The 14,034-nt window shown below is 35.7% G+C and overlaps 1 protein-coding gene across 4 annotated transcripts; it reads right to left on the reverse strand.

Moving 5' to 3' along the window:
- Positions 1 to 5,607: 5,607 nt before the first annotated feature.
- LOC115443707 lies at positions 5,608 to 13,804 on the reverse strand. 4 transcript variants are annotated; one of them, XM_030169231.2, is made up of 2 exons: positions 13,787 to 13,804; positions 5,608 to 7,620 (listed from the first exon to the last, which is right to left on the reverse strand). In XM_030169231.2, exon 2 carries the CDS (start codon positions 7,612 to 7,614, stop codon positions 7,117 to 7,119), a length of 498 nt encoding a protein of 165 aa, XP_030025091.1. In that variant the 5' UTR covers positions 7,615 to 7,620; positions 13,787 to 13,804; the 3' UTR covers positions 5,608 to 7,116. The 4 variants fall into 4 exon arrangements, with proteins under 4 accessions (XP_030025091.1, XP_030025089.1, XP_030025090.1 ...); XM_030169229.2 differs by lacking the exon at positions 13,787 to 13,804 and adding an exon at positions 9,344 to 9,921; XM_030169230.2 differs by lacking the exon at positions 13,787 to 13,804 and adding an exon at positions 8,336 to 8,492.
- Between the last annotated feature and the right edge of the window lie 230 nt (positions 13,805 to 14,034).

Consider the following 14,034-nt stretch of genomic DNA (forward strand, 5'->3'; position numbering starts at 1 on the left):
GGCAAGAACCGTGCTATATGTACCCTTCGCCACTGATATGTAACTATGTGACGTCCAACAAAATATGATTACATCATCTAGAGAACAAGTATCAGACCACGACGCAACGATTACACAGCCAAAGTTAACCTCTAATTATTAACTAGCCCTCGCTCGAGACTCTGTTTTTATGAAAATCCTCTCGGGATAAAGGTCGCACCGACTACATTTCCGGAACACAATTGAAACCAAGCCTTTGTCTGTATTTGTGCTGATTAATTAGATTAAATTTATTATGTTATTTATTGTTTTTCTTTTCTTCTCTCTCTGTTTTGTGAGAGTGTATGATTAGTTTCTTTTATTGCGCATGCTGTGGTTTAGGTTGTATACAGCAACATTATAATGTATATTGAAAGTAATTTTTAATGTAATTTTTTGTGTAACAGCCAGTTTTGTAAACTTTAATAAAAAAAACAATAATAATAATCTAAACCGATGAGCGTTTCATGCGTTTACTTGTAACAAACATACAACTATTTAACATACGTTTATTTTTATGATCCTTACATATTGTTTTTTTTGTTTGACCTTAGGGTCTTGATGAAAATCAGCGTCAAGCATTTGCTGTTTGATATATGTTGATCTAGATCCTATTGACACTGTTATGGTGGGACATATACCATCCACACTGGAAGAAGATACTCTTTTACACACACAGATATGTGTATTTATGTCTCTAGGTACTTACCTAACTATGAAATTGCCCCCTAGAGGCAATTCTTGTGCGCTCGGTCTCCACACCGAATGGAAGCCCATGCATGAGGGGACATTTGTCGTGGCCCTAGACACACAGTTAAGTGTGTATACCTCATGGTTGCTAATTCACATTGAGGCCTATAAGGGCTCGCGAACATTACCTTTCCTTCTCCCCTCCTCCCATCCTAAGAGGTTGCCTTACCCTTCCTTCATACTTCCTTTGCAGCTATCCCCTCTCAATTTCCTTCAGGACTCTGCTGTCGCTAATCCGGGGGCTTCCAGTATCTCATTCGCGGGTTTCCCCTAGTGTTGACTACGGGGTCCGATACCAAAAAAAATAACTATAAAATTTTATATTCTTTGTGTTTTTTTCCCCTACCTCATAAGAAGTTTAATTTATTGTAAACTATGTTGACCATCCAATCTGTGGCCAATAAATCTTTTTTCTTTCTTTCTTCTTTCTATATTATAAAAGAAAGTCTTGCGAAGTGTGTGTCTATCTAAACGCGACGACAGATTTCGATGAAATTTCGTATGAAGGTTTAAGATCCTGGGTAGGATATATACTACCTTTTATCGAGAAAATATATAGCACGACTTTCATTCTGTAAAAAACTCTTTCACGCGGGCAAAGTCGCGAGGAAAAGCTTATATTAATATACGAAAAGAATTTATATATTATATTGGAAGATCTTATGGCAAATCAATGTTTCCAAGCCCAGGTATTATAAATCTATAATCACTAGAACCTTCTGTATTAGATCTTAAAGTTCATTATAATTCTAAAATTAAGCAGCTAATTAGCTAATACATGGGGTTTAAGTTTTCATATGTTTTGTTAAGTAGTACTCAATGATGGACTGACCCCGTTTCCAGAATACGGTTTTGGTTTTAATTAAATTTCAGGATTTTGGCTCTGAGCCTCAAGCTTTAAAACTTAGTTCTTGTGGGTGAAATAGGTTAATAATATTACGACAATAACAGCCTTATAATATACATTGTCACATTACTAGGCATGGGTCTTTGACTGCTGAGAGAGCTGAGGCCACAGTCCACTACCACTCCACATAAATTGTACAGTGGCGAATATTTAATTTTTTTGAAAGGTAACCCGACATATCATGGAGGTACTAATATGCATAAATGTGGTCTGTCAATTCGTTCTAATGATAATTAGATATAAAATACGTAAGGGAAGACGGCGGGTTATATGGACTTTTCGCCACTGATATATTGCACATACCTATATATAGTATTCTGTATCACCAACCAACATATTAGCACAATAGCATATTAAACATATTAATGGTAACTGTTGAGTGAAAGTCCAATTTAATTTAATCTGTTTTATTATCTATGTGATTGTCTATGTTCTGTTGTCAATTGTCAATTCTTTATTCATTCTCGCAATAACAAGTTTTGCGGTAAAAGCAATTGCTGGCCTCTATTATTAGTGAATATCCCTAATACACAATAGTAACAAATATCTTTTACTTTAACAAACGTAAATTGAGCCCCTGAAACTGATGTTAAACTTCAATTTCCAAGCAGGGGCTCAATTTACGTTTCGACGTTCAGCATAAGTCATCAGGCGCAAAGTACTAATGATTCATTTAGAAATCCGTACATTTCATAAAATACATTATTTTTTGTATGAGTGACTTCACAATTGTTTAAAAACTATTATTGATATGTTTTTAATGTAGTTCTCAATGCGTTATTAGTTTGACTCATTTTAAAAACACTCTCGGTATACCGATTTGAGAGAATATTTAAGTCATTTAGCCATTACATGTCAACTTTATACATATTCAATGTTACTTAGACTATATTGTGTAAATATTTTGATACATATGCCAAATGTAGAGTCAGTAAACTAAGGATAATAACAATAGATTTAAGATTTATAACGATGTTAATAAACGTTAATTTATAAGCTAAAAAACTAAATAAATATCAATATTGTAGTTACTTATATTTTAACTGTAATTAAAGTAACTAATTGGTAGAGTCACAAAACTGCGGCCCTTCCGGTGAGTGTTTTTGGAGCGACATAAGGTTACTTACAGCTTCCGGTTCTATAAATCGTAATGGATTTTTTGATTATTGACTTAAAGTATAGATCAAATTAACCAATAAATTGCAACGCAGAGAGCTGGTAAGTCGACATACGGGGTTTTCCCGGGCGGTTTTGCGGTCACTTATAACTTATACGATAATTTATTTATGACTAACCTTCCCACTTCTTTTGAATTACCGCTTGCTTTAACGACGAGGGAAATCATCGTGAAGAAAATTGCATACCTGAGAAATTCTCTATAAGAATTTTGAGGGTGTATGAAGTCTGCCAGTCCACACTAGGCCAACGTGGTGAATTACGATCTAATCCCTCTCGATAGTACTTGTTATTTTCCGTATTTGTAGTGTTCTTCCGTTGATTAAAAACTTTACAGCTTTCACGAGCAAGGTTCTTGTCTGCTCAAGCTGATAAAGATAAAGCGATAAAATCTGAAACTAATTTTATTTTGACAGATCTGCACTCCTAAGAGCTATGTTGCGATGTGTATGATCTCGTGGCTGCATTGAGCTTCCTGTATGTTCCACTAATTATGATGGTATTTACAAATGAAAAGCATAGTATGTATTATCAAGGTAGAGCTGAGGTCCCGGTACTGAAACTAGATTTACATCGGCCTACAGTTTCCGGGTGATAACTGCTCATATTGGTTCATGTCATGTCTTATTCCGGTACTCCAATACTTATTTATGGAACAATAACTCTCGACTGACCAAAATAATTTCAGATCATAATATGTCTATTCCTTTTTTTAAATTTATTATGCGGCTAATAAATGTCGCACAATACTTATAGCTTACAAAACAAAATTGCATCGACACAAAATAAGCAAAAAAGGTTGCAAATGGCACTCCATACGTTTCTCTACTTATTTCGAGTAACATTATAAATGCAAATTTGTTTTCCAACGTGTCAGGGTTAACGAACTAAATTTCCATGCAATCTCCGACGGCTCAGACACTTGTCAAGGAGTCCGCTCTGAACGTAATTTCCTACATTTTTCGGTTTTCAAGGTGTGGCAACCCTGGTATTTCATTTGAGTCTACTTTCAGCCAAGTCGTTTATAGCATCTATTCCGGGGCATACCGTCGCACAAATTTATAAAACGTGACGCAAATGGATGCACGTGTATGCATTTGCATAAAAATTCGCGTCACGTCACGACTTGTCTTTCTCGTAGCACGTGCGTAGGGTGTGTTGAGATTTGTCATTTAGAGTGCTTTGTACTTACTAATCTCAGGTAATATTAGCTCCATGTTTATTGTAATCAGTTACAAGCATGACATTATTGCGTACTGCAATTTCCTACATCCATGGTTGAAAGATTTATTTTGTATTTTTTAAATTATGAGGGTTGTACGTTTACGTACGTTTTACGTTTGAAAAATAAAATTGCGATTTCTTATCTGTTGAATATAAGAATCGTCACATTTTACATTTTAAGTTGAAATAATAATTCTTAGCCATTTTTATTTAGCCAATATGACGTCACAACTCAGTTGTCACGTGACCGACAATTCTCGCACGATATTTCAAATGAATTAAAAAAGTGCTTTTTTTTTGTATCAGAAACGGTTTTTCGAGGAGGTTATTATAAAGGTATATAATATGAAACAATTTGTAAAATACCTTTCCGAATACTGTCAAATAGCCAATTATTGTAATCTCCGGCTCTGTCAAATAGTGCATGCGTTAATTTTTACATAATCGTTAGTTAATTTGCCTCCTCAATAATATAAAATATGCATCACATCTCGCTGACATTAATTATTTGGATCAAATGTTCATAATTACCGATTATTTAGGTTTAGTTTAACTCGAGCTTCCCTGAATAAAGAAATAATGCTCTCAGATGAGATACTATAATATATTGGACGAGATTAGGCATTAACGCATGTGGTACATAGTGAAATTTTTGCCATAGTGAACTGTTCTCGAAGATTTTCTGGGTCAGCCAATGTCCAGCAAGACAGCATAATATTGGCGACTCTCGACAAAGGATGGACGTTCCTCATTTACATTTTCCTGGATGTTTGTATTCAGATTCAGATGCGTCAACTTTGTAACTTGTACTTCATGTTTTACTGGTTTAAAAAAAATGTGTTTTCCTAGAATGCGACATGCAACGTGTGGTTACTGGTTAGTCACATACAAAATATATATAAGTATATATATTTTTATTGCTTTGAATGACGAGACGAGCTTGCCGTTCGCCTGATCGTAAACGATACGACCGCCCATAAACAGTAGAAACACCATCCAACACCTTGAATTACAAAGTATCGTTTGGTATTCCACTGCGCTCGCTATCCTGACACATGAGATGTTAAGTCTCATTATGTCCAGTAGTTACACTGGCTACAATGTCCTTCAAACCGGAACACAACAGTGACTACACACTGCTGCTTGGCGGCAGAAATAAACATTACGGTGGTACCTAACCAGGCGGACTCTCACATATTGGAGACTTACCACCAGTCTATTTACGTCGCCAACATAAATATTATTGACATAATTACGTCCACGTATTAAAAAAAATATGTCTACTTTAAAATAATTAGTCTCCAGGCGTTTCTGCAACGGTATTCCAACATAAATGACAAAAATATAATCTTTAAATGAATTTATTGAAATAATTGTTTATATATTAGACAACTAAGTACTTAAGAATATATTATATTCTATGTTAAAATAAATCTCATAATAATAACATATTATTTTGGCATAAATTGTTTTTAATGTTTAAATTTCTTCAAATCCAACGACCATTAATTCAAGTCTTAAATAAATAAACATTTTGCTATTTTGAACTAAATTAAGAGATCAACGCTTTTATCAGGTAACAAATTAATTAGCTAAAGTGTATTACTGATACATTAAATCCACAATAGAAAATATACTTTTGATTTTTGTTTTAGAAAAAAAAAATGAAATTAAGTATCTATAGGTAACCGTAGATAAAACCTTTTCCCACTAATATCACCAATCACCTTATCACATATACGTTTGATTTCAATTGTAAGCAACTTATTTTAAATATAAAATCAAAGATTTATCCTCCACTGTTCCGAAATATCAGCACATATTTTTTTTTATAAAATTTTGATGAAGGCATCCACATTATATAAATTGTTAATTTGAATATCAAAGATTCTGAGGATTAAATTATTCACAATTTTGTATAATTCACAAAGGATAGTGGAGTATAAATCATAATTAACGGAAAAGTATAAAAACAATATTAAATCATTCTTTTAGTAATGTCTCCGCCGCAGCGAAAATGTAACTTTTATAAAATTATTTGTAATAAAATTTGTGTAACAATAAAACGTAAAGAATATATTTTGTGTAATAAATAAAATAGCCAACTGGCACTTCAAAGTTATTGCTGGAGATAACATAAGCCACGTTATTACACATATTATGCAATATTTACTTAGCTTTTTTAATTCTTTTTTGTTTCTTCTACATTAAAATTATCTATAGCAATTATAAATTTAGATCAGAATCTTTAACATGCAAGAATTTCTAACTTCTAAACTTTCAAAGTATCTTGTTTAAAATAAAAAGTCTGACTTTATGTTCAGAGACGCTACAGAATATATAAGTAGTTTTCTAAAAAATAAGGTAAGACGTTACTATCCACATCTGTAACGTGCATTCGAGTTTTTGAATTTTTAAAACATAACCATTTATTTCTTTACAAATATATATAATATCAACCCTAAGATATGTTCCATAAAAATACACCTTTCTCTCGTATCACAGCCCTTAAATTTAGTTTTTATTAAATATAATATAATGAACCAACAAAACTTTAAAATTTACAATGAACAACTAAGAGCCATACATAATGTAAGTACATATTTTTAATACGTACAGGCCGCAGTCAGAGGTGCATAGGTCAGGGACGGGAAGCCACCGTTCTGCCCTTAGTTTACGTCACAAGTAAGCAATTTAACAAATAAAGTACTTTGTAAGACCAAAGTAAAACAAGGTAACATGATTCCGATTGAGCTCGGCTCCATCTAATTTGACAATATAATAAAATCTTTACGTGGTCCGTCCATTATTACATACATTTCCAACATGTGCATAAAATTGATTTAAATTGTTACGTTTTGTTATCTTATTCTAGTGATTATTATTGAGCATTTAGAACCATATAAAATTTATTTCAAATTTTCGAAAGAGCGCACCAATTTATACACAAGTTGGATTTACACACAGGTATGTGTGATGCACTCGAACGCGCCACGATCTTGACCTTTACTCAGAGACAATTCCAACTGAAGCGCGAATCATCACGACAGCTGGCACATGAAGTGGTAAAACTGGTCAAAGTTCACCGGCTCCAGGCCCACGTCGCTTTCCGACCTATCCAGCAACTCCGGGTTGCGCTTCAGGAAGTTCCTGACCCAGTCCTCGCCAGCCATCCTACTGTTCACATCGAAGGGATGATTCAAGTTATTATCTTCTGCATATTGAAAGGCCAGTTCCCTGATGTCCCGCCTGGAGACGCCCATGAAATACTTTTCCATACTTTTAATGTAGCCGACCAAGTCTTTCTCTTGACTGTCCGTAAACACTCTTCTATAATGGCCCATCAATGGCTTGGGATCATCAGGCTGTTGGTATCGTATCTTGCTAGCCCGCCGCTGAAGGGTAGAGCGGGGAATGTGGAAGGTCCTGGCGGCTAGTTTGTAGCCCATCTTACCTGATACTACTGCTGCGACGGCTTTAGCCATGTCCTCTTCACTCCAAGATTGTCTTCCGCTCATTCTTTCGTATTTCCGAACCATCTTTATCTGTAAACAAAGTTTGTGTTTTCATTATAAATGTAAAATTCAAACAAATGTCATGTACATCTGTTACGCGTTTCGTACGTATTGTAGTCAAAACAAAGTCAGCCAATATCAAAGACAAAAATATAAACGATAAAAAAACTATAGACAAGTCAGGCGCCGACTATTTTATCATTTAAAAACGTTATTAATTCTCGCTGAGCAAAGAAGTTTACTTTAACAAAATAATTTGTATTCAGAAGTGGCCGAATGTTTGGCGAAGGGTAACCACAGTTGTACGTACCGGTTCTGTGGACCATGATCAATGTCAATCCGAGGTGAAAAAAATACGTGTGTCTAAAGACGTTCTAGAAGGTAACCACGGATAAATAAAATACCCTTCAAACATTATTATGACTCGTTTGTTCGATGTAAGTTAAACAGCCATCTATTACTGAAGCATTAATAATTATTCTCGTTAGTTTTAATAAGTCTTATAATGATGCAAATATAAACACAAAACGTAAACGAATAATGAGCACGGTTGCGAATAGGCCCTCGCGTTAAAAAGGAGGACAAGTTTTCGACAAAAAAGTGGTTCATGTATCGAAATCACTTTCAATTTCGCAACTCTTAAATGTGACCTTATCATTGCCTTAAAAATATTTAATTACGAGACTTTGCTACAATTACTTTCGATCGAAACGGTCTGTCCTTTGTTACGTAGAAAAACTTTTACCTGCGTAATATCTTTTAATAAATAAAATGAGAGCTATCTCAGACAATAAACGCGAGCGACGTGTTAGCGAACTGTTTAGAAGCATCAAAACGAGTTTTGTCATTGAAGGCGAGCCCCTTGACGTCTTTGCGTCTATATATCTAATACCTACCTATGTAGGAACATGACACGAGTAAGGCTGGCTCAGCTGATAGCGAACACACCACGCGATAACACATGGCATGTTTTTCAAATTGCGATAAACCGGGGAAACTGCGGGGCCCCTTGTACGGCTGCACTGGCACCGCATTGTCGACTCTATTTGTACTGTGTACGTGTTCACAAATTAACAATCTCCAATTAACATTGTCGACGCTAATGAATAGTGTAATTTGTTCTCAATTTGTGTGACAGTTTAGCGCCTCGGCAACGGGAAATACATCTCGACACTCGACCGTCCTTGAATGACCGCGTCATATTTTTTATCAGCCAAAAAGAAGTACGTCGTAAGCGGTCAGCTGTTTGTGTTAATTCCATAACGCGTCTATCAACAACGCTTAGTACAGAGTTGCATCTTACTACGCGAAAGTATAGATTAATTTGATATACATAGCTGCATCGCTACCGACGAGCCTGTGAACAAGGTCGCTTCAAGTAGCAATGGAAAGCGAATGCGAGCGAGACGTCGAGCACGATAATATCAAAGGAAACTTTAGTAACGGCACGAGTACGGCGTGAGTCGAGGTTACTCTGACGCGTGACTTGCAAGGTCCCCGCTGCAATGCCCGATGCGCCAAGGTTGGCTCGCTTCTCTGTACCGATGTAAATTAGTATCTATCAATTAACAAATTAATAAAAAAAATACAATTACAATTCTATTAGTGCAACAAAAGGCGTTACGAATAAAATGCAAGTGCAGAAGTGAAATCTGCATCGGACGATAACGCGGTACATATTTACCGTCGGACAATAGCTTGCAACATACATGTCACTGTGATGTTTGTTAGCGCATAGTGTATAGCTACTCACAAGCAGTGTGTCGGAGTGGCGTCGTGTTAGAGTCGGCGCGTCGCGTAGGCAGTGGCGAGGCGCGTCGCGGGCCGTTGGTGTGGAGCAGGCGTGAGGCGGCGAGCGTCGGAGGCGGCTGGTGGCTGGCTGTGTGCAGGCTCGGTGGGTAGCGTGCGGCCGGGCTGACGGCGCGCGCGACACTGGCGCGGGGCCCGTCTTGCCCCGCCGCCGGCCCTGGCGCGCTGACGTCACCTGGCCCAGGGCCCGGCCGCGACGACTATTTTTGTCCACAACTAATTATCTAGATCCTGCCTTTGCCCGGTCACTAGCCACGTAGGGGAAACCTGGGTTTTATCTAAAAACTTCGTACTTATTGCACTCGGTGTAGATAGCCAATTATTTATGCGTACGTAACTCGTTACTTTATTTGTTTTTCGTCATGTCGTACATTGGCGACGTGAGTCATTGCTCTCGATATTAAAACATACCTAGATGTATGCTATCAACGATAATAGACTAATGAGATAATTATAATAACATTCAAAAAGGTATTAAAAACGATAAATTATTTTCGATTTGTCTATTAAAATGATAATGAAATCCATTTAATATGAATTAAACACGTTTTACACATTAATTATAATTTAAAAATCGACACACAAATTAACGCCATACAAAGAAACTTGTCATGTTTTCATCCACGTTGATATTCGTGTTTATTTTTTGTTTTATATTCAACAATATTATTCTTTATTACCATTCTTTCTTAGAACAACACAAAAGCAGTCATGAGTATAACAATAAAAAACACATGTATTTTAATAACTACCTATCGATAAGTAATCACAACAAAATACCCAATTCTCCAATCATGACAGCAATTCCGTGAAGCGATAAACACCATTTAATTATAACAATAAAACAAATAATACAGAAAACGTTCCCTTCTAATCTTCTCCTTTTAAACCAATTTATACACAGTTCTCATTTTTTAAGCACATTGTTGAACTGAAGCCAAAACGCTAGCCGTACTCGTTACAAAGGAGAAATTCCCCGGAGATAAAACTGTGGCCAACGTTTAATGAGTCATCTGGGTTTGTCCTCGTGTTTGTACTGGGTAGAGTCTCCCTGTGGCTAACTGGGACACGGTTCGCATAACACTGGCCTAAATGGAACCGTTACGTCATTAGCTGTTTATTCCAATGCTATGTATTTATTAATCTTGGATTAATGCATTATTTCTTTAACATAGTGTCTAGCAACCCTTCAATTGCTTATGTCATCAATAATTGCGTCGTTAATGGGTGTAGTGACGTCTGATTCCGAGTTTCTTCAAATAAAGTTTATGTTGCCTTTTGTCAGAATTGATTTTGCAATATTTCATCTTACATTATCGGATTTTCCAACATTTTTCTGATATTGCCCGAGACTTTTCCGAGTTTTTCCTATGATTTATGATTGAATTTTTTAGTTCGATTGAACTCTTTGTTGATATATATTCCATATTAATCTGCGTCGCCTGTATAAGCTGATCTTCGAAGATCCAAGCAACGTGTCATTAGATACCACTGGTAAATTCTTCTATCTTTATGACAATCATTTAGTACCCTGTTCTAAAGGAATTAGGTTCAATTTTGTTTTTCCATCCAGACTTCTATTTAGCAGTTCAGGTCAGTGTAATCAGATTCCTCTGATGGTTGCACATAAAGTGAATAATAAAGCTGATGGTATATTTTCCTTATGAAATAAACGCTTTTGCGTCAGTGGATCACAAATTACGTCATCGTTTACCAAAATACATAACAAAATCACCAAGATCCAGAATAATAAAGTTAGTCAAGCTAATAGATTGGGAAAACTGGTTTCGTATATTCTATTATTTTGCGTTTCATCAGTGGAGTCACTCTGCCGTGGTACAAAAAGGTATCAATAACAATCACAATTACTGTCGATTTTACCTTCTCTTAAGTAAGCCATTAGTTAGGAGAAATAAAGTAACTTTTGTCTACTAGAAGAAGACAGACAACAGAATTCACTATATAGTCATCATTAATAATTTTATTCTTAACGTATACCTCAAAAACACTTCAATCAAATATCTGCCATTAAATCAATCATATAACGTTTAATAGGTTATATTAACATTGCAAGTAGCTAGCCACCTCCTAGGAATGGTAGAAACATTCATTGTTGCGGACATAAATCAGCTTACGTGTTTCTTCTTAGCGCGCCTTGTGACGTCACCGCTCGCTTATATTCTCAGTTTCTTATGCAATTTGCATTGACTTATGCTGTTCCGTTAAATTGTTAATAAATTCGATACAACCATGCATTTTTTTTGTTGTGCATCATCAAAATAGTATATAATTTTTGCCATGTCGATGTTACCAATATTATTTCGTACCTTATTAACCAACTTAAAAAAGGAGGAGGTTATCAATTTGACGTGTATTTTTATGCATAGATAATATAATATCATTATCGTCCAATTTATATCTAGGTATAACGGGTTCACCTTAGAGCGAATACGAGAATAAAAGAAAAGAAATCTACTAGCGAGTGTTCAGTATAATTAATATCAAACGAAGAAGACTTTATGATTATTATATAAAAAGAACTTTCCCAATCCAATCCAATACTAAACAAATTGCTCTATTTAAAAATCTCTATAGCCAAGCAATAATCCACCTAAAAGCATTGGATTTTTTTAAGTAGGCATACCTTCAATTATACAGAACTTAGCATTTTTTTCACGTATTTATTCTGGGACCTTAAATTTACCTCGTTTTATGCGTTGGATTTCCTTTTCGTGAAGGCAGTTTGCCCCATTTTTGGTAAAACCCGCACGGCAAATATGTTCCAAGTAACAAAATGCATTAACGAAGGAAGTCAGAACTTCTACTGTATCCGCGTAATAACTAAAAATGTAAACATCTTTGCCAATAATACGTTTTCTTCGTAAATATAGAATAACAAGCGGCGATAGCTTAGTTGGGTGTGGAACGGTGTGCCGAGACGAATGTCCTCAGGTTCAAATCCAAAGGGCACACACCTTTGACTTTTCTAAAAAAAAAAATCATGTGTGTATTCTTTGTGAATTTATCGTTCGCTTTAACGGTGAAGGAAAACATCGTGAGGAAACCTGCACATCTGAGAAGTTCTCTATAGGAATTTCGAAGGTGTGTGAAGTCTATCAATCCGCACTAGGCCAGCGTGTTGGACTAAGGCCTAATCCCTCTCAGTAGTAGAGGAGGTCCGTGCTCAGCAGTGGGCAAGTATATAATACAGGGCTGATATTATTATTATAGAATAATGTCAATTTATAATAATGACTGAAAAATCTTCGGTCGTCGACCAAATTATCGCAACTTTAGCTCACCATATAAATACGTGCCTCGTTGCAGAAGCGGAAAATTCATTATTTATGTCATGTGATAACATAGGTTACAATAAAATTCCTGCTACAAAAGTTATATTTCGAATAGGTACAGTCAGCCACAAAAGTAGTTGAACAAATTCAAAATTTCAAATCGCCATTAAACTTTTGTCTTCGTATCAACAATCGTTTTTTCTTTGCTAAAATAAACATTACTTGAGATAAAGAAAAATGAATATTTCAATTGAAGTGAATGTATAAAAGTATTTTTAAGTTTTCAATTTGTTTAGCAACTTTTATGGCTGACTGTACAAGAAGGTAGGCATACAGCATGGCAGAGTATTTATTTAAAGACATAGGTAATTAATGTTATGCATCATCATATAAAAACATACATACATACATGCATAGCATTACGTCTCTATCCCATACGGGTAGGCAGAGACTATCGAATGCAACTTTGCATGATTCTGGCATACTTCTCTCGCTTCCTCCACCTTCATCAATCCTTCCATGCATTCCCGCCGGTTCAGGGTACTTTTGACCTGGCCTTATAAGAATGTCAGATATCTGACATTCGAAGGTTCAGTGCGGTCGACCCCTAACGGCTATAAAAACTTAAATACATATATTAATATTATGTTCTAGATTTTAGCTGGCATAATCGTGCCGACTGTCGAGATCCTTACGTTTACTGGTGGTAGGTCTTTCATATGTGAGAGTCCGCCTGGGTAGGTACCACCGCGATGTCTATTTCATCAATCAGTAGTGTGTAGTCACTGTTGTGTTCCAGTTTGAAGGACATTGTAGCCAGTGTAACTACTGGGCAAAATGAGACTTAACATCTCATGTCTCAGGAAGGCGAGCGCGGTGGAATACCAACGAATACTTTGTAATTCAAGGTGTTGTATGGTGTTTCTATTGCTTATAGGCGTTCGTATCGTTTACCATCAGGCGAACGACAAGCTCGTCTCGTCATTAAAAGTAATTAAAAAAAATACTATCATCTCTTGCCGGTCGGCATGTTCTTTGGGTATCCCTTCACTGACTTGTTACATATATCAATATACATTTGTATTCAAACTCACCTTAATCTGAAATCAATTCAAATATCCAGGAAACAAAAGTCTCATTGAAGGACCAACCGTGTTTTAGTAACAATTCTTATAATTATCACATACGGAACTGTGGAGTACATACGTTAGTAGCACATAAACAATAATTTGTTTGTTGTTTTATTTGTTTATATCCGAAGTAACAGTTTAATTCTAAAATTTTATTATATTATAAACGGAAATATGGAATTTAATTCTTAGATTGTGGCTCCATGGTTGAC

This window comes from Manduca sexta, chromosome 23 (assembly GCF_014839805.1).
Source record: "Manduca sexta isolate Smith_Timp_Sample1 chromosome 23, JHU_Msex_v1.0, whole genome shotgun sequence".
NCBI lineage: Eukaryota > Metazoa > Arthropoda > Insecta > Lepidoptera > Sphingidae > Manduca > Manduca sexta.